The sequence below is a fragment of the Drosophila mojavensis genome, unplaced genomic scaffold (genome assembly GCF_018153725.1).
Source record: "Drosophila mojavensis isolate 15081-1352.22 unplaced genomic scaffold, ASM1815372v1 contig_82, whole genome shotgun sequence".
Taxonomy (NCBI): domain Eukaryota; kingdom Metazoa; phylum Arthropoda; class Insecta; order Diptera; family Drosophilidae; genus Drosophila; species Drosophila mojavensis.
The window spans coordinates 261193-287063 of NW_025318908.1; the positions used below are offsets into that span (position 1 = coordinate 261193).

Here is a 25871-nt window from a genome sequence, read left to right on the forward strand (position 1 = left end):
TTGTATATTTAATGGGAGGGGGCAGAATGTGAATATGATGTAAATAAATGAATATATAAAATAAAGGTGCCGGCGAAACATATGTTAAGCAGACAGTGTGACCAATTTAAAAGCCGCAGTAAACAGTGTTCGGTCAATGGATTATTCACATTTCATTTTACCCAGTAGTGGTAGTTAAATATGGTTTAATTGTATTTTAGATAGATTTAGTCATATAAGAGTTATTGTAATTATTTGACTACAGGGTGACTAAGGTGCTTATCTCAATTCCTCGGGTGGCTAGCGCGAAACGGTCACACTGGCACGGAATCAATAAACTACTTTTGCAGCTGCGTTTCAGTTTTTTTTTTTGTTCATCTGTTCAACTATAGATCGCAATTTACATCATTACAAGAAAACGCACACATTCGCAAAAATGACCGAACGTCGGTTGGAATTGGAGAGTGAACGAATCAGGACGTTTGCCCAATGGCCAACCAATGCGCCAGTTCTGGTCGACGACTTGGTGAAGAATGGGTTCTTTGCTACGGGCAACTGGCTGGAGGTGGAATGCAACTTCTGTCACATGCGCATCGACCACTGGGAATATGGTGATCAGGTAGCCGACAGACATCGCGCCGCCTCGCCCATTTGCTCAATGGTGTTGGCCCCCAATCACTGTGGCAATGTGCCCTTAGAATCCGGGGCAGCTGCTGGGGACCAGAGAAGCGACAACGAAGGCAACAGCGTCGTTGATGGCGGCGCAGGGCAGCAAGGACAATGCGCCTGTCCAGATTTGCTCATCGAAGCAAATCGACTCGAAACATTCAAGGATTGGCCAGTTTGTACCCACTATTTATGTTAGAAGAATTTGCAATTAATTCAAATCCTTTCAGAATCCAAATATCACGCCACAAGCCTTGGCAAAAGCTGGCTTCTATTATCTAAAGCAATCGGATCACGTGAGGTGTGTGTGGTGCAAAGGCGTCATTGCCAAGTGGGAGAAGAACGACAATGCCTTTGACGAGCACAAACGCTTCTTTCCCAACTGTCCGCGTGTACAGATGGGGCCGCTAATCGAGTTCGGTGGCAAGGATCTGGAGGAACTGGGCATACAGCCTACAACGACGCCCCAGCGTCCACAATTCTCGTGCATCGAGGCGCGTCTACGTACCTTTGCCAACTGGCCCATTGCGAATATACAGCCTGCTGAGGCGCTGGCCCAGGCGGGCTTATATTATCAGAAGACCGATGACTTGGTGCGATGCTTTCATTGTAACATTGGCCTGCGCAGTTGGCAGAAGGAAGACGAGCCGTGGCACGAGCACGCCAAATGGTCGCCAAAGTGTCAGTTCGTGCTGCTCGCCAAGGGGCCCCAATATGTGCGACAGGTGCGCGATGCAACGACAGCATCCCCTACAGCGGCCACAGCGCCAGAACTACCCACCAGCATTGGCAGCGCCATGTCGGCCGCTCCGGCCTGTGCGGCTCTGGCTTTGGGCATCGATGTGGGCGTAGTGCGGAGCACCATTGCCAGAAAGCTTTCGAGTTCCGGCTGTGCCTACGACACGCTGGACGATCTGTTGCATGCCATATTTGATGACGCTGGTGGCTCTGGCGCTGCGCTGGAGGTAACAGAGCCAACGGCTTCAACTCCAGTTAGCGCTGGCTGCGAAGCCACGACGAGCAAAGCGGCGCCTATGGGGCCTGTCAAGCCGCAGGCTGTTGACCCAGCAGCCACCGCTGATGTAGCTGTAGCAACTCCTGCTAGAGTAGTCACCACGTCCAATCCGAATGGAAATTTGTCCCTGGAAGAGGAGAACCGACAGCTAAGGGATGCGCGCCTGTGCAAAGTGTGTCTGGACGAAGAGGTTGGCGTGGTATTCCTACCATGTGGACATTTGGGTGAGTGACAGAGTTCTGATTTTCTTCAGACACTTGGTAACGCTTCTCTCGCTCTTCCTGCAGCGACCTGCAATCAATGCGCGCCCAGCGTGGCGAATTGTCCAATGTGTCGAGCGGAAATCAAAGGATTTGTGCGCACCTTCCTCTCCTGAGTGTCACCTGCATATCCCTAATGGAAAGACCTTAGCATAATTAATGTCTACTATGTACTTGTATCGCCTAGGCAACTGAGCAACGGAGCAACTGAAGAAGGACGGTGGTGGGCGTGTCTGTCAGTTGTTTTTATAGTTTGTCTAACTGATAACGCACTTTAAAATGTTACTAACTGTGTCGTGAGTCGAATGTTTAAGTGTATTATCAGATTGTTTGTTCTTAAAATATTGAATCAACTGTTTACTGTTTTTAAATATCCTCTCATGAATTGCTGATCGATATGTTGTATATAGATTTATGCCTTTTTACATTTTAAATTTGTGAATTGGATTGAATAGGCAAAATCTATTTGTTGTGAGCTTGTATATCTACATATGTCTATATCAAATCGTTAACTCCCAGTTAGCTAGATTAAATATATTTATCATGCACCCCTTTTATGACTCCATCTGTTAGAGTATTTTTAGAAGGCGCAAAAGTGTTTATATCTTGTTATTCGTGGCTTGAAGAGCCAATTACCTTTTGCTATCCATAAAAACCAAATGTAATTATTGATAAATATATATAAATGTTAAAAAGGTATTTATTATTACGACTTTATCAGTATGTTTACGATTGATTTTTAGATATTTAAAATAGGTTGGTTTCATTATATATAGGTCCTGTTTTTAAGTCGATTATCTTACACTATTATTTTTTAAATAACTACTTTTAATGAAAACGTGAAGCACATTTTGGTTATAAATTCTAATAGATATTAAAAAGTAGTCGAAATATTTTAATTCACTTTGCGGTTGCTATTTAATTTGATTTCTTTTTAAATACTACAGAGGTCACTACATTGCCCACCTTGCCGCCGAATTTGAACGTGGGCGTGGGTATAGTGCAATGCTTGACAAAGAGATGTTCAAAGCTGTGCAGTAGCTCCTCCTCCGTCCAGTTGCAGGAGGTGATAATGAAGAGACTTTGCTCATTCTGCAGCAGTTTCGAAACTGTGGATAAATAGCTGTTGCGTTTCTCCTTGGGGTCATCGGGGCATAAACTGACAGCATCGTAAGTGCCCTTGTCATGAATTATGCTGTAGGTACCCAGAGCCAGAGATTCGCTTTGGGTTAAGTCCGCCACTTTGTAGTTTATGTCTAAAGCTTGGTCCTTGGCAATGCCCATGGCCAGCTCGATTGCCTTTGGGGAGTAGTCAACTCCCGTTAACCGTGCGAAGCCTTCGTTGGCTAAGGCTATCAGAAACATGCCATTGCCGCAGCCCAAGTCAAGGACACGTGCTGTTTTCTTGTCGATATTTTCCTGCTTCAAGAGCCAGTCGACAATTCGTTGTTGGGAGTCTTCGTCAAACCAAATTTCCCCTATATCGCCGTGGTTTTTGTAGTTTTTAATTTCTCGTGCATAGCTGGTTTCCCAGTATTCCCTTGTACCTAATTCTGACCCTTCCAACTCCATTTTAATATTTTATTTGATTTGGGTAAACAGCTGTGTTTCTACTTAGCATGTTGCTATAATGTTATTAACAGCTACACGTGTTATCGTTTCGGAATCGATGTATTATCTACTTTGACGGCGTATCGATCTACCGTTTCAGATAGAAAATAATTCGCTTTGGGACATAAATATTGTTTAATAATGCATTATTTTTTAATATATTTTAGCACTGGCTACGTTTTATATATTACTAAAACTTTCCAATTTCAATATTAACCGCATAAAATTCGTTTTAATGCTAATGCTAATTAATTAATAATGTATTATCGATAAGTTAGTAACAGTTTTAGAGTAATTGAACGCTGGTAACAGAATTTCTTAAAAACGTAGCTTTGCTACGAGCGCTTGTATTAACAATGTTATTATCTGTTATATGGCTGTTATATTTGTTAGTGAAACTCGTCAGTCGACTGTTTCTAGATGAAGTGGACGTGTCTCGCGCGTTCCGATCTTGGAATGAATATGAAAAAAAAGTGCTCACGATAATTATTTTGTTTAGTTAAGCTGATGTTTCTGCGTACCGGACGCAACAATAACGCAAAGAATTGTGACAGATAATTTTAGAAAAAAGAAGATAAACTAGATACAAGATACCAAATACGCGCGTTCCTCTGCGTTTATGTGTGAGTATTATATTATACACACATTTGGGTGCGTGTGTGCATTATGCTAACTGCTTCTACTAAGTATGCGAGCGCGAGCGCGAGCGAGATAGTGAGTGAGAGTTAGAGTGCAACATTGTGATTGTGTGGCAAGAAGAAGCAGAAGAAGCAGCGGCGGCAGCAACGCCAACGCGCTCCCCTTTCCATTGTATCTATGTGTGTGCGATTGGTGGTGCCTGTTACTCTTGATAAGTTTCGTAAATTGACGCCACGAAAAAATCTTTACAAAATATACTCTCCAGAGTTTTCGTTTCGAAATGAAAAATATACACATACGTCACGTATCTCTATCAGCGCATATACATACATATGTATTCTGTGGCTGTGTGTTTGTATAAAGACACACTCTCATATGTATATGAGTGTGTGTATATATATATATATACAACTAATTGAGGATCCACCATCGTCTGGTATCGAATTAATTTAGGTGGCGCTAAACCCTACGTATGACCAATGCACAAGGTATTCCCCCAAAAATTGCAAAACTCGTGCGGAGAATTATGAGGAAAAAATCAGCAGCTCAGCAAATTTGCTTTTGTTGTGCTTTTTCGGTTGCCATAAGAACAGTTATTATATTTCGTACAACTGGGACCCGCTCTGCGCTCGCGTGTGTGTGTGCGTTTGTATCAGTGCTTGTTTAGTAAAAGGTATTTCGACACGCAGTAGCTGAGCACCAATTCCCGTTATAACGTCGGCATACATTTGTATGTATGTAAATAAATAAATTCCGCGTTCTCACTTAGTAAATATTTACATTTGAATATACATATGAAATGATTGTGTTTTCGTGTGTGTGTGCTTTTGCATTCTTCTGTTTCTCTATTGCTTAGCAATTGGCGCACATTGCCCGCGACCCGGCGCAATACTAAAATATTGATCTTAATTGCAATTTTAATACGCAAAACTAATTTCTGCCAGCGTCGTTGCTCTATTACTCATGCATGCAGTTGATGCTAGCACCCTCATTCGCTCTCTCCGTCTCTCCATATTTATCTGCCTGCTGTGTTTGTTCTCCATAAAAAGAAAATTGCACATAAAAAACCGTGCTTTATTCTTTGCTTAACAAAAATAAACATAATTATAGACAATCATTTTGCAGTTTATACAGGCTTGTTGTACGCCAACACACGAATGCAGTGTTAAACAGTGTTAATAATATGCGGGTTTTTAATGTTACAGCAATCATATCAAGTGCTGATTAAGATGCTAACAAAATAGCTAGATCTGGTTTAGCTAAAAGTTGTCTGAGGAAAAAAATAAAAAAATCAATAAATAAAAATAATATATATATATATATATATTTTTTTTTTCTTTTGTATTTCATTTAATATGTAATTGAGAAGAGAATAGATATAGCATTTAGCTATAAAAAAAGCCAAAATGGATGTGTTCACTCTCTCGCTCTCTTTGTTGATGCGTGCGTTAGTTTGCTTGCTTGCTTGTGTGTGTGTGTCACTAATCGCTGTTTCTCAACCCGTTGATTAACTAGTTTTGTTTGATTTTTGCTGAATGTCAATTTCATTGTAAATTGCAAGTGGCGGTGGCATTTTTGCAACACTAACAAAACAGACAACAAAATATATACAATAAAGAAAACTAGTTGCAGTTGCTGCTTGGGGTGTTTACCATTTTCGCACGAAGGTCAAGTGCCTCCGTGATCGCCTCTCCTCTCTTCTGCTGTTAATGTATTTCGTGTGGCAGCACTAATTGCTTATTGCTTGTTTACTTTTACTTCGACATTTCGGTATTCGGTATTCGGTATTCGCATATGCATTCGAAATGGGAGCGAAATTTAACGGTAGCTAGTCTATCTCAAGGGGGAAAGGATTGACAGTGTTGAAAGTCGCTTACGGCAGACATTTAGCAGGGAGGTAGTGGAGATAGACGACTGCAGGTCTCTGTGTGAATTTGCGATCAATGACATCTGTTCGCTAAATAATGTGACCTCTAGAGTCAACAATTAATATACAGCTGCTGGTTGATTCTATTAGCTCAAATATAGAGTAGTTGCACGCTAAAGGCCCCTCTGTCTGCATTTTCGAGTGCTAAAAGCTGAGATCTCTGCTGCTCTCTTTACGGCCATACTGGCTTCAGTATTCAAACATTATGGCCACACTGGCAGCGACAAAACTTTAGAGAAGGTCACGGTTATATTCGAAATAAACTGAAACGACAAGAAAACCAGACTTGAAACTCTTGTATTTGTGGTTTCTGCTGCTGCTGCTGCTGCTGCTGCTGCTGCTGCTGTGAGAAGACATTTACTTTAATCGAGGTAACGTGCCAACGATCGCGATCTCGCTGCTCTAGACGGACAGCTTTATGTGTGTGCATGTATATCTGTCTGTACATACATATGTACGTGCATAGATTTTGGCAGACATACCACTCCCTTTCAGTTACAATCAGTACTCATCGAGAAACACACACATTTACCTGCGCATACCGTAAATAAAGAGTTATTAACGGAAGTACATTCACCTGATCAGTTGAATGAACACGCGCAGCGTTGCTTTATTTTACTTCTACTTTTTATTTATTTTTCTCTCTTATTTTTCGCTTTTGCTATTTACGGCTGTCACATTTTATGGACAGCTGTTTGTTTTTCTCTGCTACTTTTTGTTGTTGTTCGCTACCTGTCGCTAGAGTCCACTCACGTGCAAACGTATCATGACTGTGGGAAGCACACGCTTGTTTGCATTTGATTGCATTTGGCTATCTGGCAAAGTGAGCTATTTAAATTGAAAACCGCCAATCGCGCGTTCAAGTGTTATACATACTTGAACTTGTGCTGCGCATGCACAAGTCTCAAGTTGCAGTTGCAGTCACAATTTGCTATTATTTAAGACTCTATTTGGAGTTCATTTAATTTGTTTGTTATTGTTCATGCAGGGACTGTTTTCGGATTAATATTACGAATTTTAAACAAAAATCCTAATTGTATTCATAGGTTTTGGTATTTTTTGAGTGTGCCGATGTTACATCGTTAATCGTGACTGTTATGCCATTGCTGCTCATCTCTAATAGAACTTGCAAAACCTGACCTGCCACAATTCGTTACTAAGCAGCACTACGGCTGTTTGTGAGCGTACAGGATGATCACAGCCGACTTTTTGCAGCAGTATTTTAAAAGAATTGTATATTTGTAATGTATTCAATGTTGTCTTGTAATGCTAAGCCAATCACTGCTGTATAGACTTTAGAGCTATAACATTTCACTGTTACTTCACCTGACCTGCAGCAATTTGCACTGAACAACACTGCATCCGCTTGGTTTATTTACAGGACTTTAGCAATCGCTTTGCAGCACTGACCCAGAGAACAGCTGATCGGCAATGCGAACAATATGAACGGCAAAGAACAAGCAGCAGGCCGGGAATTCAAGCGCAATTCAAACGCCTACGCAAGCTTGCCCGCAACAACAACTAAAGTGAAACGTAAACAACAGCAGCAAGAACAACGACAAGAGCCGTTACGAGAGCCAGAAAGATATGGATTATCGCACAGTTTATCCAGCGAATCGATTAAACAGGCGTGCGGCTATTACGATGATGAGCCAAGCGATGAGGATCTGATTGAGATACAGCAAACGCCGCAGAGCTTTTATCAACAACAGCAGCAGCATCCGCATCCAATTAGCTTTAAGATGCCGCTGTCTGTTGACGATGAGCGAGATGCATTTTGTGACGTAAGCCAGGAACCACCCCTGAGTACGCCCATCAAACAGTCAGCCGTTGTGCCGGAAGAGGCGCTAAGTGTGCTAAATGAGCTGGATGCCATTCTCGATGTGCACGGCGCATCGCAGCTTAATGGCAACTGTAATTCCACTTGCGACACACCATACTCCGATGACGACAAGGTCGAGGACTACCTCATGGACCTGGACAACTACCTGGAGGAGCTGGACAAAGAAGACCCCCTAGCCATTGGTGCTGGCCAGCCAAGCTTGCCCCACGAACCCGCACGCACACGTACCCTACCCCTGAGTCGCAAGCGCAGGCAGCAGAAGCCTTCGTCAGAGGATGCGCATCCAGTCGTGGATGCCGAGTTTCAACGTGGGCACCATATGAGGAAAACCTTCAGCTGTGGCCTATCGCCCAGAAGCACCAAAGGTAAATATCAAACACCGCGTACTAACTCAGCTATGACGTAATTACAAATTAATGTGTGATTCAACCGGGAGTTAAAACATGAAAAAACTAATGAATCATGGGGGATTCGAGGTACGAATAGTTTCTAAAGCAGAGAAGGAATCGTTGAAGACTTTTATTTAGATACTGAGCTTCAACCCAGGTGGAAATAAAATTGAAAGCACCTGATTTCCCTCAAATCCCAAGTGGACAAATTTAAATAACCAATTATTTTCCTATATATAATCATTATCTTGTATACATATAATTATATTAGCATCAATTTGGATTAGTGTTTGAATAGGAATAATTACAAGAATGTATTAGAATTAAACTGTAGACTAAAAGAGGGAGAACGTATAATCATTTTTGTATGGATAAAACAAATTCTTGCTGACAATGTTCAAGAAAGAGAAATGACAACAAAAAGCTAATAACCATTTAAAGCTGATTTTAACACGTAAAGTCGGGCATAAAGAAAGTATATAATTTAAAAGAGTTAATATCCAACCGAAACATGAATACTCTTACAACGAATAGGAATGGCTAAGAAATGTACAGATAGTTTTCTGATATTATGAAATTGGAAGGTAAATATTCCTGGAATGCATCATTTAGCGTCATATTCTATAGTTTATGTGACAGCTATACGATAAGGGCAATGACACTGACATACATATCCGTATCTATACGAAGTCTACGCGAAACAGAGGAAAACTGTGTCAAGCTTCATTAAAGTAGAGTCGATTTATGAAAAGAGACAAAGCTGTCTATAATGCTCTGCTCGATCGATGATATTTAATATCTGTAACATACATTGGGCATGTCATGAATAACTTATGGAGCCCTACAGAGAGTATAAACTTTATAATGAAGCAGAATGAGGCCATTACATTGGAATGGTATTTAAATGTAGTTACACCAGTTTAAGTGAGCTACTTTTCCATTTAACTATCAGACTAAGTCGAGTTGGCAGCAATCCGCGCGAGTAGCGAAAGTCGAAGTTCGTTAACCATTAGAATTTCGTCATATTAGTGGCTATGGCTGGCGAAAGATTCTCATTTTCTGCTTTTGCAGGTGGCTCGAATGCATCCCTCGAAGCGGGCGCCATTGGTGCTGGGCAGGTGGACGTGTGGAGAAGGCAATCGATGCGCCGCGCCATGGGCAATGCTGAGGAAACCAAAGCTGGGGGACTGGGCGAGAAGGAGCAGGAGGAGGAGGAGGAAACCGGGCAGGAGCCGTATTCGAGGGCGTTGCTTGTGCAGCTCCCCGACTGCGAGACGAGTACTGGCAGCGAGATGCGACGCAGCTTCTCACAGGGCGACTGCCAGCAGGGACAGGAGATGCTCACCGAGGCGCAGATCTTTCACAATCTGCTGCAGAACGAGCAGCGCACGGCGCGCGCTGTCAGCGAACAGTTAGAGCAGAGACCACGGCAATACGGACGACGCCTAGAGGGGCATCCGTCCATGAGTCCGGCACGTGGCATTGGCATTGGAGTTGGACTTGTCGCTTCGCCGCTTAGTCGACCGCAGAGTGCGCCCGCGCAAACGCATCAGCCAAGCGAGACGCTGGAGACGCCCACCCATGACATGATGTCGACTCTCTGCTCAGACCTAAGCTCAGCGCGCTCCTCACGCATACCCAGCCCCGTCTCGCTAGTGAGCAGCAGCAATAGCGGCAGCAGCAGCGACAGCTCCACGGTCAGCACGGCGGCCGACCAGGATCAGCTGGAGCTGGCGCAGACGCAGACAACGATGTGCAGCGGCAGCAGTGGAGGCGGCAGCACAACTCCACTGGAGCCGCAGCAACTGCACGAGAAATGCGGATTCAATAGTCAATGGCCGCACGCAGCGAGTCGCACGCTCGCCCTGATTGGTTGCACCCTGGGCGTGTTTAATCTCTGCCGCTTTGCAGTGCTCACCATAAACTACGGCGGGAACTTTCTGCTGCAGTTCCTGATGTTGTCCATCATATTTGGCATACCTTTGTTCTGGCTGCAGATGTGCTTGGGCGCCAAGATCAAAGCGGGGCCCGTTTCCATGTGGAAGATAAGTCCCATCTGCTCCGGCGTAGGCATTGCTCTGACCATGGTCCAGTGCTTCTTGGCCATCTACTCAACTGTCGCGGTTGCCTGGATCCTCGTCTACCTGCGCGACGTCTTTCCCTCGCCCATGTACGCGCACAACGTATATCGGTGGCAGAAGCAGCCGTTTCCCTACCGCTACGACGCCCTCAATGATACGGGCAATCTGACCAATACGGTGGCCGAGTACTTCAATATCGTGGTGCTGCAGCGCCTGCACTTGGCCAAGCATCCGGATGTGGGCGGCATACGATTCCATGTTAATGATCGGGTAGGTGCACGTTTGCAAAGCATTTTTTGTTTCAAATCCCAATTGTAATCGACTAACGATCTCTTTCCTTCAGCAGCTGGCGGCTTGCTTGGTTCTCATCTGGGCAGCTGTCTTTCTAATACTCTGCAAGGGCCTCAAGTCCTTGGGCAAGCTGACTTACCTGATCAACACGATACCGTTCCTGGCTCTGATCGCTGTTACTGGCAAATTCGTCAGCATTGTGGATCCAGCTAGCTTACAGGTGTGTCCACTTCTCTTCCGTCTGAGAAGGCAGAAAATTTAAAGCTAAGGGGCTGATTAACTGTCGGGGAAATTTGTGTTGAGACAAAGAATAGAATGAGCGAAAGACTTTTATAACACAAATGAAAAACGTGAATGTCATCTTTATTGTCCTATTTGCCACGCCTCCAATGTTTATTTGTATGTATGGTTTTCGACAAATCAATAGAAGGTAGCTTTAGTAGCTTTGCGCTTTTAACTATTTTTAATTTATCCGCGGTCTTAGGCGGGGCATCCACAGTCGAATTTGTTGTGTTCGTCAAATATTCGAATGTGGATAGCAGTGTTCGTACGAACATTTTGTTCGCCGACTGTGTTCGCACACAAATACAAATACTTCTGTCTTACGAGTGTTCGTGCAACATGTTCGACAATGGATTCGAGTGTTCGCACGAACATCATTTCTAGAAATATTTCGGACAGTCAAGACATGCCAAAATAAACCGAAAATTTCCTGATTGTTTTTAAAATGAGCCGGCTTTGTTGAAACATAAAAGCAAAAACCTAAAAAAAGTAAAAACTTGCGCAGCAAATCTTGGACATATTAATATTAAAATAAAAAGAGGTCGACGAAAACGACACAATTGATGTTGTCAAAACGAAAATAAATTCTCTGCGCGCTTCGTACAGGCGCGAACTGGAAAAAATAAAAAGAATCGCAAAGTCAGGTGCCTTCTCTTGTTTTAAATAAACGTGTATGGCCCTTAAGGCTTAAGACCTTCATCAACTTGCATGTTCTCAACCCAAAATTTTGTTTTGAAATGATGTTCGCGAAGATGTTCGATTTACCCGAATATGATTTATAAATTTCTACTTATTTTCTTAATCTTGGGCTTCAACTCAATACGTTTCAAATTTCAACTCTCTAGCACTTGAAATATCAGTGTTTTTGTCTTTAGGTTTCCTCCTGCTCCTTAGTGGGAATATAGGGATAGCTTGACATTATCAGACGATATATACTTAAAATTTCAATAGCTGCGAAATGGTTTTTGGAAGTATAGATAACAAGACCGAGACATCTCAATCGACTAAGGTGGGAGCAACAGGCAATAAAATAAAGCGGCCAATATACATAGACTTACAACTCCAAAAGTATATCTTTTCAACCGCCCTTATTCCGTTACTAATAGTTTTGAAATATTTTCCGTTTTAGAACGTTTTTGCAGCAAGTGATTTTGATGACTTTCTGGTGAATTCAAACACATGGACGGCGGCCACGCAGGAGACATTTCTGACGTGGGGTCTGCTGGGCGCCTCGGTGATAGCCATCACAAGTCGCACCCATGCGAATGCCAGCAAGGCGACGCTGCGACGCGATGCAATACTCCTCGTGCTGCTCACGCTGCTCGGCTTGAGTCTGGTGGCGCTTCTGGCGATGTGCTGTGAGCAGATTCTGCGGCAACACGGCTACGTTTATGTGCCCGGCTCGTTTGGTATGTTAAAAGACGCACCTATTGAAAATTGAAAATATTGGCTAATCGTTTTGTTCCGTTTGCAGAGACTCCGGATTCGTATACGTCCGTGTATTCGTTGCAGGCGCATACCAATCCCCAGCTGCTGTCCTATCCGCGTTCCCTGGTGCCGCACTACTCCTCGTTTCTGGGCGAGACCTATCGCAGGAACAAGACCATATTGCACATAGAGAGCGGCTTTCAGGCACTGCGCTTCATTACGGAGCTGCTGCCTGCCGTTCTGTCGCTGGCTAGCGATGCCGTCTCCTGGGTCTGGGCCGCAGTCGCATTTGGCATGTTCGCGGGCTTTGGCCTGGCGCAGCTATGCGTCATGTGGAAGCCCATTTCGAGCGCGCTGGGCAACTCGACGAGCTCCGTGCTGCTTAGTTGCGTGACTGGGATGCTGCTGAGCATTCCGTTCGCTACAGAAATGGGCATCTCCATATTGTATTATGTGGACTTCCTACTTGGCGGGTCCTGGTTCATACCCATCATTTGGGCGGCGCAAATCTTTGGCGTGTTCCTCATACGCGGGCGCCCCTACAATGGAGACGATCTGGTCAACGACTTGCGCATGTGCGGCTCCATGTCTGCATTCCTGGCGCTCTCCTGGAATGTGCTGCTGCCGATTGGCCTGATCACTCTCTCAGTGATTGACTACAAGGCCTCGCTGTCCAATCAGTTCTATTACTGGCGCGGCAAGTCCTACTTCAGCTACTGGAGCCGGAAAATGGGTAGCCTCATACAAATTGGCATTGTGCTCATCATACCCGTCACAGCCATTGTGCAGATCTACCGCTACTTGACCAATGGTCCTCCAGATATACTCGAGGTGAGTCAATTTGGTTTCAGCTCAATGTGAATTCTCTTTTAACTCTTGCACTCCCTCATCCTCAGCGCATTCAACACCTGTATCGTCCGCCCGCGGAGGGCGATACTCTACGCCGCCCCTCCGCTCGCCAGCGTTCAGCCTTGGAGCGGCAAAATGCCACCGCCCAGCAGCAGGATAGTGCCCAACATGATGCACAAAATGATGCGCCGCCAAAGTACACGCCACCGCCATCCTACACTACAGCCACGGGAGCTCGGTTGGCCAAAATGTTGCGTCAGAGCATCAGACGCAGTGTGCGAAGGTAAGAAGGATTTAGAAAATGTTGATCAAATTAGACTTTTTGTTACCAAAAACAATGCAAAATTGAATACTTCAGCACGTACATATGTATACCCACAAGAAACCTGAGCCCGAACCTATCGAATATATACCTATATTCAGTTACTACTACTACTTTCATAATCTGCATTCATTAAAGCAGAACCTCTTGGTTGTAAAGATATATATAATATATATTATATAAATTTACAATATTAAATCTATGAAGTTTTGACTTACATCAATATATTAACTTAAGCTGCAATTTGATAAATATATTTGGTTGAAACAATTTCGAACTGTGAAGTTATAACAAAATACAAATGTGTTGTAGACATATGTCTATGCCCGAGCCAAGACATAAAATTACTCATAAATCAAACATGATGTTTACATAAGTCAAATCAATATATTGTAATATTTATGTTCATATTATTATATATATTGCAATTTCTATTTCTATTTCTATTTGTATTTGTATTTGTATATGTACTTTTATATGTATGTATTTTGTTTAGAATGATAAAATCATCTATTTTTGGTTTTGTTATCCTTTTCAGAGTCCTCGGGGATTCATCAAGTCGCACACGTCCCATACTCTCCTTGGATGCCGAGTCGCCCTCGCCTGTCGCACCGCCAGATTATTTGACAATATTAACGAATCCTTCTGGCTCAGGGGCTACCGTTGCTGCTCCCGCCGATGGCAACAGCAGTCCGGAGTCTATTGAGATAGGCCAACGTCCAAGTGGCTATGCGCAGCGATCACAGTCGCTGGGTCGCAAAATCCAGAGGGCTTCCGCGTCTGCCTCGGCCCCGACGACGGCTACACTGGAGCGTGGTAACAGCGGTAATTTTATTCAACGCCCCTATACGGCCGAGGATGTGGTCACCATATTGCGTTCCTCGGTGCGGCATCGACCGCCGTCCCGGCAAATTGCTGGCCCGTCGGCCACAACGCTGCCTCGTCCACCTGCCATGTCCACGCACCTGGAGGATGCATCGTTTCGTTCGATTGAGAATCTGGTGCTCAATGCAGAGCCGCCGGACCAAACGCCCGGCGTTGGCGTTGGCGTTGGTGTGGGCGACGCGGAACAACATAATAATAATACATCTGTGATTTAATGACTAATATATATCGTATCGTATCGTGTCGAACCGTACCGTACCGTACCGTAAGGTACATATATTAGATATATACTATATACATACATATAGACTATTCTACTGAGAATCACATATCTGCTTGCTTTCTTAGACTTGATTAGCGCTAGTTTAATACGAATAATAATTTGTAGCTATGTCGAATAGTTATGTAATAATAGAAAACTAATTAGTATTTGACGAAAACAACAAACGATAATAACGAACAAAAACAATATGTTATTTTCTTTAATAGATAGAAATCTGAGCACTGGGGAGGATTTTGTATTTGTACATATGTATGTACATAAATATAAATAGGAACTCACTTCTATATAAGTCGCATACATACAGAAAGCAAAGCACATACACACATTTCCCCTTTATTTTTAAATTTATGCATTCATTCACACACACACACATAAATATAAATATGCATCATATGACCCATACATACATTCAGTAACGGTTATTATTGTTACGCATTCAATAATTATGTGTGTGCGTGTATCACCAACATAAGCAACAGCAGAAATGACCCTGTATTGCCTGGACCAAAATCTTTATTCATATATTTTATGAATATTGTCAGTTTTAGCTACTATTCTCGCAAAATAATCATTCTAATTGGATTCACAAACTACCCTCTTCGCAACAATAAGTCATGATTAAAGAGAACCAGATCTCCGATCTGATGACAATAGGTGTAGGCTACGTGCCTGGAGGCTAAGTGCGGCGCTTTTGCGCAGTTCGGAGCGAAAATTTAATCCGATTAAAAACCCTGACCAGACAAATAAAAAGAAATAAAAAAAAACAAAATTTTTGTAACGGAAACGCACATAAAGTAGAAAAGATGAAGAGGAAGTCGTACGTTGCAAGTTCAAGAGGAATATCCTTAGCATGCGTGTCAGCAAAATTTACCTACAATTTTTTGTTTTTGACTGTCATTTTAATACTTTTCTTTACCTAATGCTCAATAATTTTAAATAGTCACGTTCCCGCCAATTAGAGTTGCCAGGGTGTCGAATTGAAAAATAAATCCCACGGTATGTAATAAAGCTGTAAAAAATTATTATTAATATTGATCTAGAGCAGAAATTATAATTATTATTTAAGTTTAAATTAGTAAAACATTTGATTTAGTCAACGTTGCTTGAATTACATTTTACTTTATGGGATTACCGACAAGGTGGCAGCAATATCCTCTATTGTGAATGTCAGAAATCTACGGTAACAGTGAGGTTCACCTCTTAACAGTTGCTTGAATTTTATCAACAGTTTACATGTTGCTAGAGCGCATACAGGGTGACTGAATGTTGCTGTATGTAAAAATTGAGCAGAATGTTCCGCTGTTCGCTCTTATTTTTGACAGCGCGCGCGTTTTTTCGCTCTCAACAACGTACTTCTCTCTCCAACTTTAACAGCATCTGTTAAACGTGATTATAGCAGCTGTAAACATCTTGTTATTGTGGAATTAGTCGTTGAAGCGTTCGGTCGTTTACACGGTTGTGAGCGAGTTTAAACCACATACGAGGCTTAAGTGCAAAGAATCGAAATTAAATGAAATTGAAAACGAAAAATAAAAACTTTTAAACGGGCCAAACGGCAAGCTTTTGTGAATGAAACCCAGCTTGAATGTATTTAATAAAGGAGCGCACGGGTTTTAAATGCAACTCAATTAAACACTAAATTCTGTTGTTTGTTGTGCAAAAACGTTTTTGGTAGCATTGCCGCTAACAACAACCCAATCGTCGACGCCGCCGTCGCAGTCGCTGTCGCAGTCTCAGTCGAAATCGCAGGTCGACTTCGTCGTCAAAAAAGTGCTCAAACAAGATTTCCACTTGAAATTCCTGAATTTCGTTCGCGACGCGCAGCAAAAACAAAATAAAAAAGCAATATATAAATGGAAATATAGAAGCGCAATACAAATACAAATATAAATAATTACCTAAATTTCTGCAAGTGCAGACAGCATTTTGAATGTGTTTATAACGGTGTCTGCCTGCTATCAATGTATATGCGTTCATGTGTGTGTCATAATTTTGTGCAGTTTGGAAACACTTTTGGATTAGCGGCGCTTTTATTTACATAGACTTTGCACGACTAATCGGTAAGTGTGGCCATCTTTGCGTTTGTTCAGACTCCATTTGTAGGTGTTAAAGCAGAGCAAAAGCAATAGAGAGAAGCAGACACAATAATAACAACAACAGCAATTTGTAGTAGTTTTTTGTATTCGCATTTTTATGTCGCCGTTTGGCTAGTTGACAAACAAACTTGCAGTGAGTGACAGAGAGAAAAAAGAGAGGGAGAGAGAGAGAGAGAGAGAGAGAGTGAGAGGGAAAGAGAAAGAGAGACGCACGCACACAATACACAAAGGATTTCGGCACGTTTGGGTGGGACGCTAAACTAACCCTCTGCCGCTGCCGCTGCTGCGCTCTCTCATGCTGTGCCGTTCTCTCGCTCTATCTTTTACGTATGCTGATTTTCTCACTCTGTTACACTCAGCGCCGAGTGCTGTGCTACTGAAATTCGCAGCTTTTGCGTCGCTGCTTATGCATGCGTGTGAGAGTGTGTGTGTCTTGTTTTTATTTATTTTGATGGCGTATTTCGGCATTTTGCTTTGTCAGACCAGAGAACGTATGTGTGTGAGTGTGCATGTATGTTTATGTGTGCGTTTAGTTTTCTTTCTCTGCATTAAAATGAATTCGCAATAAATATTGCCTATGTCAAATAAAAGGACGATGAGCCAGCCTTTTTGCTCTATCTCTCTCTAATCTCGGGGGACACTAATGTTTTACGACAATTTGTGTGCTCACCAATACAAATACAAAACTTAATGCACACATCAACGGCAAATTAGATGTACATACTCGAAGGCAAATGTACTAATAACAATCATTGAGTGCCTATCAGCCTCTCTATTCGAGTTTGTGTATGTATGTGTCATGATTGTGTCACTCGTTGATTTGGCCGTTACTTCCAATACATTAAAGGAGAAGGGGCCTCTGCCCACTTAAGCATGCTTCGAATGTCTTATTTGTTTGAATTCATTTTGTTTTGTTTCTGTTCTAGTTCTTGTCAACTGACAAATTTTTATTGTCTCTCCCACACCATTTCATTTGACGCACTAATCGCTTACTTAAAACTACACACTAAAGCTTAGACGCCGACGAATGACGGAAACAAGTGTAAATAAACAAAACTACTTATGCTCACAAATACATGCTTAATTTCCGCACATACACACACACATGCAGGCAGACCACAATCTGTGTGCACTGGTTAATCTCTTGCTATATTGCTTCCTTACCAATGTGATCTTCTAATCGACAACAAATTAAAAAAAATACTAAACCTCGGAAAATAAGGACATAATAGTAATGAAAAACTAATATTTGTATTAAATTAATTAAGAAAAATTAAATTTAATATTTTAAATATAAATATATATATATGTATGTATGTATATTTTTTTATTTTTTTTTTTTATTGTTTGACTAGATATGGCGTTGTTTAGTGAGTAATTTGGGTTTATTACACTTTATCAAGAAGTTTTTCTATTTGGTCCATACCGAATATCATTTACTTTAACCGCATTCAATTGTTTATATATCGCTCATCTCTAGTGCCTGAATTCTGCCGCCTGGACGGAGCTCTGCGGTAATTTTCAACAGGTTTACCGGAAAAACCAATTTGCTAGTCGCAATTTCGATTAGAGTCCGGGCAACGACTGTCTCTATTCATGGTGTTTGGGGACCTTCTTATGTATGCGTGTCCATTGAATTAATCTGGAATGTAGTGCAATCGATTGAACGATGTTATCTAATCCGAGTGCGAAGAGGAAAAGCAGAGCAATAAACCAATCGATTATCTGGCCAGCCTTCGTCTGGGCTACAGCCCACTTCTCCTCTCCCTTTCCTCATTTCGATAGTAACTAAATAAACTATCGAAATCGCATTGCATCGCAATCGGCTCATTTGTGTTTTCAACGCGCCTTTTAATGCTGTCGTTAATTGTGAGCGCTTCGACTTTGCTTGTAATTAGTTGTGAATTGGATTTGGATCACATAAAAGTGTTGATTATTCACACACACGAACTCACACACACATACATTCCGTTGATGGTGATGTTAATGTTAATGTTAATGCTAAGTCTCCAACTGACTGACTGCCCGGCAGGGTGTGAAGTGTTTTTCTTTTGTGGAATTAAGGTTAGCCTTCTCTACTTTTTGTTATTTCTTTCAGATGTAGCTGTAGTTGTTGTAGTGAAAGTCTTGTCTCTAGCTCTCAGGTGGCAAAACTTGGTCAGCAAATGAGCCCTGCCAGTGACCCCAAAAAATCCTCTTAAGTACTCAGCAATTTTTCTCCTATTCAATTAACAAGAAATGTGCAAAAAATGTCGTCCTTGATAAAATAGCTCGACTACGAGATCACCTGAGTATATCATTGAAATGCAGAGCATTAGAGACTTGAGCTTTGTCAAATACATGCATTTCAATTTGAAATACGCCTTTTACAAATTTAGGGGTGGGGGTGAATTATAACAAAAATTGAAATTATGATGATTTTTTTTAAATAGCCAAAACCGAAAAGAGTTTAGAAAAGCAATAAAATACAATATGTATATTGCATGAAGGATGCGCTAAAAAAGAACTAAATTATAAAATTAAAAATTTATTAAAACATTTGATATGTTATATCTATCTTATGATATACACAGAGCACTAATGTTGGATCAAATTTCAATATCGACATCCAAATTAATAATAATATACATTTATAGTAATATTCGTTTGAAATTGTTTGAGAAGTATTGAGTTTATCATTCAGGTTTTTGGATCCAAGAGGCGTATGTATGTTATACTTTAAAAATGATTTGTATATAGCATAAATGTGTATATATAATTGTTGATGTATCAACTTATTATTGGTTTGCGTAGTCAGCGTTTACTGTGTCAAGCTTTGTCTGAAGTGTTTCCTCTTTAGAGATATCTATCTTTACCTTCAGCAGATATTCTACCTGCCGTTTTCTGAAGGGTTTTAGCATAAGACTCGAAAACTTCAACATGAAAGACAATCATCAAGTTATCTACAATTCAATCATTTCCGTGTTGTCTCGTTTTATTTACCTTTTTTTGGTTAACACAATTACAAATTGCCACTTTTTTCTCCGGGCTTTTGCAAGTCATGAGAGAAAAGGGGAAATGCGAATAGAGAGATAGAAAATGGCTTTCCATGAAGACCCAACGACCAACTCTAGTGCAGCAACTAAACATCAAAGTTATTTCATGTCTTCATAAATTGTTGCGCTATTTAAACTGCGGCAGCGACTGGGCCTTTCTTTCTTATCCCTCATTTTTTGACTAAGTGAAATGACCTGGCATTCTGTGGAAGAGGGTGAGAGAGGGGAAGGGGGAGGGGAAGAGAGGGATAGAGAGGGAAGAAAGAAACGAAATGCTTGAGCCGTGGGGAAGGTTAATGCCTTATCGACATGCCGCAATCTATGTATTTAATTGACTCAACTGCAATTATAGTGTACACAGCATATATACATATATATAAACTCACACATATATGTATATGTATTTATATATATAATATTGTTGTGGTTGTCTGTGAAGTGTCTTCTTCCTTGGGCTGCAGATAAAAGTCGCGTCGTAAATACTAAAAACTCGCCTATAATGATTTCGCATAAATCGTGACTACTCGCCAAAATGAAAGGCGAGAATTTATACAAACAGCAAGTTACATTGTTGTTGTAGCCGCTGCTGTTGTTGTTATTGTTGTTGCAACGTCTCGTGGTGTCGGTGTCAGAGGCTAGTCCCGAGACTCCCGTTGAGTCCATCGCTTTGGTCAGTCACAGCACCAGCTAAAGTTAATGCCAAAAAAAAAAAGAGACGAGAAGTGGAAAGAGAGAGAGAGAAAGACAGAGATGAGAAGAGTAGAGTAGAGTGGAGTAGCAAACCTGTAGCCACAATTCGCCATTGCCTACTAGAGATGGGCACGTGACGCACTAATCTGGCGAGCTGCCCGCACGAAAATCCCATTGCAAAATAATTGATATTTATGTTAACAAATTACACACACAACAGCTTGTGCCTTAGCCAAATTGTTATTTATAACTTAGGTACATGTATATATATATATATATATATGCGCAATGGTCAGCATATTGAAGAAGATTTTGAGACTAAATATTATTTTCGATTAATAATAATGAAGCTAAATGCTACTTAAGACTAATATTATATTAGTAATATATTATAAATCATGGTAAAGCTTTCGGGTATAAAAGTAGCTTATTAGTATTCTTATTCTTAACTTTAAGATTAAGAGAAAGCTCATTAATATTTATTTTCTAATAATTGATATTATATGAAAGCAAAGGCTTCATTTAAATTGTTTTTTTTTTTTTTCACTCGTAATATGAATCTAAATATAAATGTTCATTTGCATATATAAAGATAAGAAATAAGAAAATAAAAGAATTAAATCCTGGTGAATAGGATATTGAAAGATAATAACTTTTTTATATAATAAGCCTAATTAAAATCTTGGCACAATAGTGCCATGCTTAAACTAAGATCACTAATTTGATGTATGAAATAGTTATATTATATACAATTTCCAACCATTTCACGCTTCGATTCTTTTAGATTAAAACTATTCGCTTGAGATCACGATCTTTATCACTCGCCCATCTCCAATTAGTGCAACTGTTGCAGTCTGCAGAAATGAATACATATGTAGAAATACATACATATATATATATATATATATATATATATATATTAAGTGTTACTTCGACGCTTTGCTGGGATAGGGATTTCCTTGTTGTTGTTGCTCTCATCTGACATCGTCGTGGCCATTGCCAAATCGTTAGCACTTGGCTTGGCCACAGACTCGGGAATTGCGAATCGAGACTCGAGACTCGCATGTCGAGACTGAGCCTCAGTGCCAGTCGTCGTTAAATCTGCGGCAGTCGTAGTCGCATCATTCTCTTCACCGTCATCATCATTATTATTATCATCATAATCATCATTATTAACATTGGACGTTGAAAATCTCAAGACAGGGGGCAACAATGGGCGAAGCACCCTCAGTCTCCTGCCTTCAGTTTTGGCTATGGGTCTTCAAGTGTGTAATGAAATAAAAATATGTATTTAAACTTTATTTGATTGTCGTTGATTTGGGCGACGGCCACGGCGACGAGAGCGTCACGCTCTTCCGCACCCGCGCCCACTCTCCAAACATTTTTTCTCTTCACTCCACGCCTCATTATACCCTGTTGCCTATGGGTATGGCAGAGGCTAGAAGTATATATATATATATATATATATATATATATATATACTATAGAAATCCTATAAGTATATAAATATATATTTATTGTGCGTAGTTTCCTTCGGTTCCTTCAATTTATATTGTTTTTCGGTTTGGAAGTCCTATTGTCCACTACAAGTTAAATAAATTGTATATTGATATAATATTGTACAATCTGTCTATTATAGCTATAAGCAAAAAGAAACATGCAGACTTGGTTACAGGGTATATGCCGGTATAAAAGTTTCCCCTGTGTGAACTTCCACTTGTTTTCTCAAGCTTTTCTAGCCTAATGAAAAAATGTAATAAACCAATTTACGTTTCGTTTTTATTCCCTTCTTCTTCTTGTACATATTTATACTTCCTCCACCATTTGCATTCTTCTGAGGCTCAACCCACCCTGGCGAAGCTGCTCTATAAATTTGGTAGCTAACCAAGCATTGCAGAGCACCATTGAGGCGCTGCCCATCATTAGGCTGACAAAAAGTTCCTCAACTCATTTGTACGTTAAAATCTTCCCATAATTAACGGCGACGTTGGACGATTGGACGATTGGACGCTTGGACGTGTGGTGAATGCTGTGCGCTTCTGAGTGAATGTTGGATGGACCTATAGAATGTGCCGGACGGATGAATGGCTGGATGGCTGGTTAGTCGCTGACGGCGGGAGGGACTGGGGGAATACGTAAATTTCTATGCCCCGCTGCACACAAATGACACAAACTCTGACTGGCAGTTGCAGAGACGTTGCCCAGACAAAGTGTCCACCGATTGCAATTGCCTAAAGCCGAAGGCGAGCTGGAGACGGGTCAGGGGACAGGGGCAGGGGTGGTGAACGAGCTGAATACCCTATTGTTATTGTTGTCATTTGTTGTGTTTGTGTGTAGGTGAATGTCCATCCGTCTGAGCTTAGGGCATTGGCGGAATTATTAAAATGTAGTCTGAGAGCCATGCCCAATTCCCAATCCTCACTCTACCGAGTCTCTGATTCAGTTTCAAGTCTCGAACTCGGACTCGGACTCGAACTGGGAGTCGGACTCGAGCTCTCTGGTTTTGATATATTACAGGCATCCGGTAGACGTGATGCTGCAATAAAACGCCCGACTATTTTCTCAGCCGATATTGTTGTTGTTATTGTTGCTGTTGCTGTCATTGTTGTTGTTGTCACATTGTCGCCATCTGAGCTGCTCTTGTTGCTATTGCCATTGTTGTTGTTGGTGTCTCCAGCTGCCTCATCATTGCCTACACAGAAACAGTCCAATCACAATAAAAGCAAATGATAAAATAATGCAGCTGGAATACTCTAACAGGCGCATACCTTGGGAAATTTGTAGAGGACAGATTTATTTATTTACAGTTTAACAAAAATAATTTTATTGGACTATTCTTAAACAAATTTTATTTAAAGCGTAATTGAATCGATGAAATATTATAATTTAAAAAATAATTAAATTTAACATTTTGAATTCCGATTTAATAGCAACTTTGTAAAAATATTTCGTATTCCAAAAGTGAATAATGATGTCGATAAGGTAAACAATTTGATGATGACGACGAAATTGAACTTATCGTATAGAGTATTGAAAAGCTGCAGGCATCTGAATAAATTACTCGATGAAAGAAGGGCTTTGTAGCCAAATATTTAAGCAGTAAGCTACACAGAAAAATGAAGCATAACAAAGTAGTAGAAGAAGAAGAAGAGCAACAACAACGAAGGCGAATAAGATAAAAAATCGACGGCCCACGTCTTGAACTGGAGGCCCCAAATGAAAGCGTGGAAAGCGTCCAACAAGATTTTTGAGAACTTGTGCCCAATTTTCGAATATGTCGCGGCGTTTTAATTAAATATTTTCAATTTTACGGGCTTGTTTGATTTGCATTTTAATACACTGGCCCACAAAATGTTTCTATTTATTTGTTAATGCCAGAGGAGAGTGGAGAGTGCAGAGAAGAGGCGGATAGGAGCGATGGGAGAGGGGAGAATATGAGCTGGACGCAGAGAAGGTGACTCGTAGGTTGTTGAAGCCAAAGCAGAGGCACCGTGAGACACTCAACACCTGGTGGTCGATGTTGAGGCTTTGCATTTGCATTTCTATGGAAGACTTTGTATTTTGTGTCGGTTCATTAGTTAGGATTACAGCACAATTATGTCGCATTTCGGTGCCGCTAATAGTTGTTTATTTACACAATTAAAATTGAAAGCGCACATAAATTGTCAGCCAAAAACTGCTTTCAATGCACAATTAAGAAAATATTATTCAATGGCTCACGAATCTAGGCACATTTCCTTCAACAGTTAACAGTGAAAGTTCTTGAGGCTTAACGGCGAAAAGTGGCTCAGAACTCTTTAAATGCCATCAGCCCAGATCAGAGAGCTTGATCATGTAAGCTTACGACTCCGTATCTGGCATAACTGTCATGTTTTGCTCTGCTCAAATATCGTAAATATTTTGTCTAATGGATTTTCATGTTTTATACTCATTCACGAAGTGAAATGAGTATATTGGCTTTGTGCAGAGTCCGTGCATTCATCGGCCACTTTTTACAAAGTGTTCCGATTTTCCCAATATTATATGCAGCCGATAGCGCCCGACCGCCACATTCTTATTCAATTTTATGTTGTGATGTTCTGTTCTTTTTATTATCTTTGATTATTATACCCTGAACCCATTTTCAATGGGAAATCAGGGTATAATGGTTTTGTTGAAATGTATGTAACAGGCAGAAGGAGGCGTGGCAGACCCCACAAAGTATATATATTCTTGATCAGGGCGACGAGCTGAGTTGATTTGGCCCTGTCCGTCTGTCTGTCCGTCTGTCCGTCTGTCCGTCCGTCCGTCTGTCCGTCTGTCCGTATGTATGAACGCGTCGATTTCAGAAGATATAAGAGCTAGAGACTTCAAATTTTTTTTAAAATGTCCGTAATTACAGCGCGCATATCAAGTTTATCATTAAAATTCGATAACTCATCCCGATCTTTTTTTATCGATAAAAAACCTTATCGAAAACCAGTTATAAAATTATATCTTCTACACCTTTATTGCTAGAGTCTCCAAATTTTTAATGTATGCTTATATGCAATTTATACAATTTCGGTTTTTGTTAAAATTTACCCCCCACCTCTAAATTCACCCCCTCACCATCACTTTTGTAAAAAGCGTATTTCAAATACTAGAGACTTGTGCTTTGGCAAATACATGCATATCTATGTTGTTATCATAATCTAAAGGTTTCATGAAGATCGTACGTCCACAAAAAAAGTTATTAAGCAATTAAGTTCTCATAGTAAGCGCTCACTGCCGCCCATGCGTGTTTATGCCTGTGTGTGTATATGTATGTAATTGTTTGTGTATGTGTGTGTCTGTGCGTGCGTGCGTGTGCGTGTGTGTGTGTGTGTGTGTGTGTGTGTGTGTGTGTGTGTGTGTGTGTGCGTGTTTCTTGTGTAAGCTGAAAGACGCGAAAAATTATTGAAATAGCTATTACTCCAAGGGTTCAGGGGATCTCGTAGTCGAGTAGTCTCGACTAGAGCTTTCTTACTTGTTTTTATTGCATTTTTTAGAAATATTATTCCCATTTTTATGTATAATTTCATCATCTAAAAAATGTTTAGCCAGATGATTTTAGGTTCATCAGTGTTTCCATGGCGTCAACTTTCCTTATATAAATATAACAGCTCAATTTTAGTCTTTGTTTCTTTTATTTTATTTTATTTTTTATCATTTTTATATTATTTTAACATTTTTAATGTTTAGTTTTTAAACTTTGTTTCGTAATGCAGATAATATTTGATGTTTCATTTATCAATAAATTTACTTCTTTAAATTAACTTTATATAATTATGTGATTCTCG

The 25871-nt window shown here is 40.9% G+C and overlaps 4 protein-coding genes across 5 annotated transcripts in view; 3 read left to right on the plus strand and 1 right to left on the minus strand.

Annotated features, from left to right (window-relative positions):
• Positions 1 to 60: 60 nt before the first annotated feature.
• LOC6581106 (death-associated inhibitor of apoptosis 2) lies at positions 61 to 2819 on the plus strand. The gene is made up of 3 exons (XM_002006828.4): positions 61 to 820; positions 876 to 1884; positions 1948 to 2819. The coding sequence occupies exons 1-3, from the start codon at positions 416 to 418 to the stop codon at positions 2034 to 2036; spliced, it is 1503 nt and encodes a 500-aa protein (XP_002006864.1). The 5' UTR covers positions 61 to 415; the 3' UTR covers positions 2037 to 2819.
• Positions 2603 to 3795, minus strand: LOC6581107 (EEF1A lysine methyltransferase 2). Its single transcript, XM_002006829.4, has one exon. It carries the CDS (start codon positions 3490 to 3492, stop codon positions 2839 to 2841), a length of 654 nt encoding a protein of 217 aa, XP_002006865.1. The 5' UTR covers positions 3493 to 3795; the 3' UTR covers positions 2603 to 2838.
• A 126-nt stretch (positions 3796 to 3921) lies between these two features.
• LOC6581108 (sodium-dependent transporter bedraggled) lies at positions 3922 to 14938 on the plus strand. 2 transcript variants are annotated; one of them, XM_002006830.4, is made up of 8 exons: positions 3922 to 4154; positions 7479 to 8305; positions 9401 to 10680; positions 10754 to 10921; positions 12113 to 12392; positions 12458 to 13242; positions 13308 to 13543; positions 14121 to 14938. In XM_002006830.4, exons 2-8 carry the CDS (start codon positions 7540 to 7542, stop codon positions 14680 to 14682), a joined length of 4077 nt encoding a protein of 1358 aa, XP_002006866.1. In that variant the 5' UTR covers positions 3922 to 4154; positions 7479 to 7539; the 3' UTR covers positions 14683 to 14938. The 2 variants fall into 2 exon arrangements, with proteins under 2 accessions (XP_002006866.1, XP_015020091.1); XM_015164605.3 differs by having other exon boundaries at positions 10757 to 10921.
• A 1238-nt stretch (positions 14939 to 16176) lies between these two features.
• The window catches only part of LOC6581109 (protein slit), a 61739-nt gene continuing 52044 nt past the window's right edge, over positions 16177 to 25871 (plus strand). The window contains exon 1 of the mRNA XM_032730477.2: positions 16177 to 16810. The gene's annotated coding sequence lies outside the window, so the exon portion shown is untranslated. The remainder of the gene's footprint in view (positions 16811 to 25871) is intronic.